The sequence below is a fragment of the Oryzias melastigma genome, unplaced genomic scaffold (genome assembly GCF_002922805.2).
Source record: "Oryzias melastigma strain HK-1 unplaced genomic scaffold, ASM292280v2 sc07998, whole genome shotgun sequence".
NCBI classification, from domain to species: domain Eukaryota; kingdom Metazoa; phylum Chordata; class Actinopteri; order Beloniformes; family Adrianichthyidae; genus Oryzias; species Oryzias melastigma.
Window position 1 is genome coordinate 1 of NW_023424560.1, and position 1,108 is coordinate 1,108.

The following is a 1,108-nucleotide window of genomic DNA, read 5'->3' on the forward strand; positions in this document are numbered from 1 at the left end:
TCTTATTAACACTTAACAAGCACACCTTAATATAAAGCGTTACCGAAATTTCATTAAACGTTAGCATCAAGCTAGCGGGCTTCAGCTTTATGTGCTAAATCGATTTATATTTTTATGAATCGATCATCGATCTACTAGGCTTAAATCGATTCAAATCGATTGATCAGTTTTATCAGCCCAGCTCTTCTTTAATCTCTTCACAGTAAAGACTGAGCTGAGATGTTTGTCTGCATGTCTGAAAGAGATCAAAACGTTTCTAAAATCCTTCAATTTTCCACAACTTAAAAACCTATGTTGAGGAGATTTTGGGGAGAAGGTTGAGAGTTCCCCTGCATTTATGGTCTGGTCGTGTACCCAGAGGACAGAGCTGACAAAGACGTCCGAGTGTCCAATGATTCCTGCTAATCCATGTGAATTTACATTGAAACCTCCTCAGACCTGCCAGTGGTTTTTCTCACACGTTCATCCAAATGTTTTGCATGTTCATGCCAAAGTACCATGGAAATTACCATACACACTCCATTAACTGATCATTTGTGGCTCAAAGCCAAGAAGTCGAGCATCAACCTGACCAGAACCGGAACCTAGAACCCAAACCACACACTGAAATGACAGTCTGAGCAGCTGGATTAACTAATGATTACCAATGTAAATCTGCCTGTCAAAGCGTCCTGGTCTCATCAGAGCGGGGTCCAGGATGTCGGGCCTGTTGGTTCCGGCCAGAACCACCACGTTGGTGGCTGTGTTAAAACCTGAAGATGACAGAGGAACATCAGTCCACACAGGAACCCCCACATTCCTGACAGGTTCAGAGTGTCGGGGTGCAGCCCACCGTCCATCTCCACCAGCAGCTGGTTCAGGGTGTTCTCCTGCTCACTCTGACCCCCGAAGTTCCCTCCTCCCCTCTTTCTTCCCACAGCATCGATCTCATCGATGAAGAGGATGCAGGGAGCATTCTTCCTCGCCAGAGCGAACATGTCCCTTACCTTCACAGGAACAAAGTTCAGTGTAAAGGAGGGTCATCTCATTTAGAGGATGGGGTTCTTCCTTGCTCACCCGGGCCGGGCCGACGCCCACAAACATTTCCAGGAACTCTGAGCCGTTGACC

General features: G+C 46.6%; 1 protein-coding gene across 1 annotated transcript; it reads right to left on the reverse strand.

Annotated features, from left to right (window-relative positions):
- Nucleotides 1–37: 37 nt before the first annotated feature.
- On the reverse strand, nucleotides 38–1,108 carry LOC112139700 (AFG3-like protein 1; the record flags this gene model as incomplete). Its single annotated transcript, XM_024262529.2, is given in 3 exon segments — nucleotides 38–752; nucleotides 833–986; nucleotides 1,057–1,108. Coding segments are annotated over 3 exon segments (325 nt in total), but the record flags the coding sequence as incomplete, so codon positions are not given.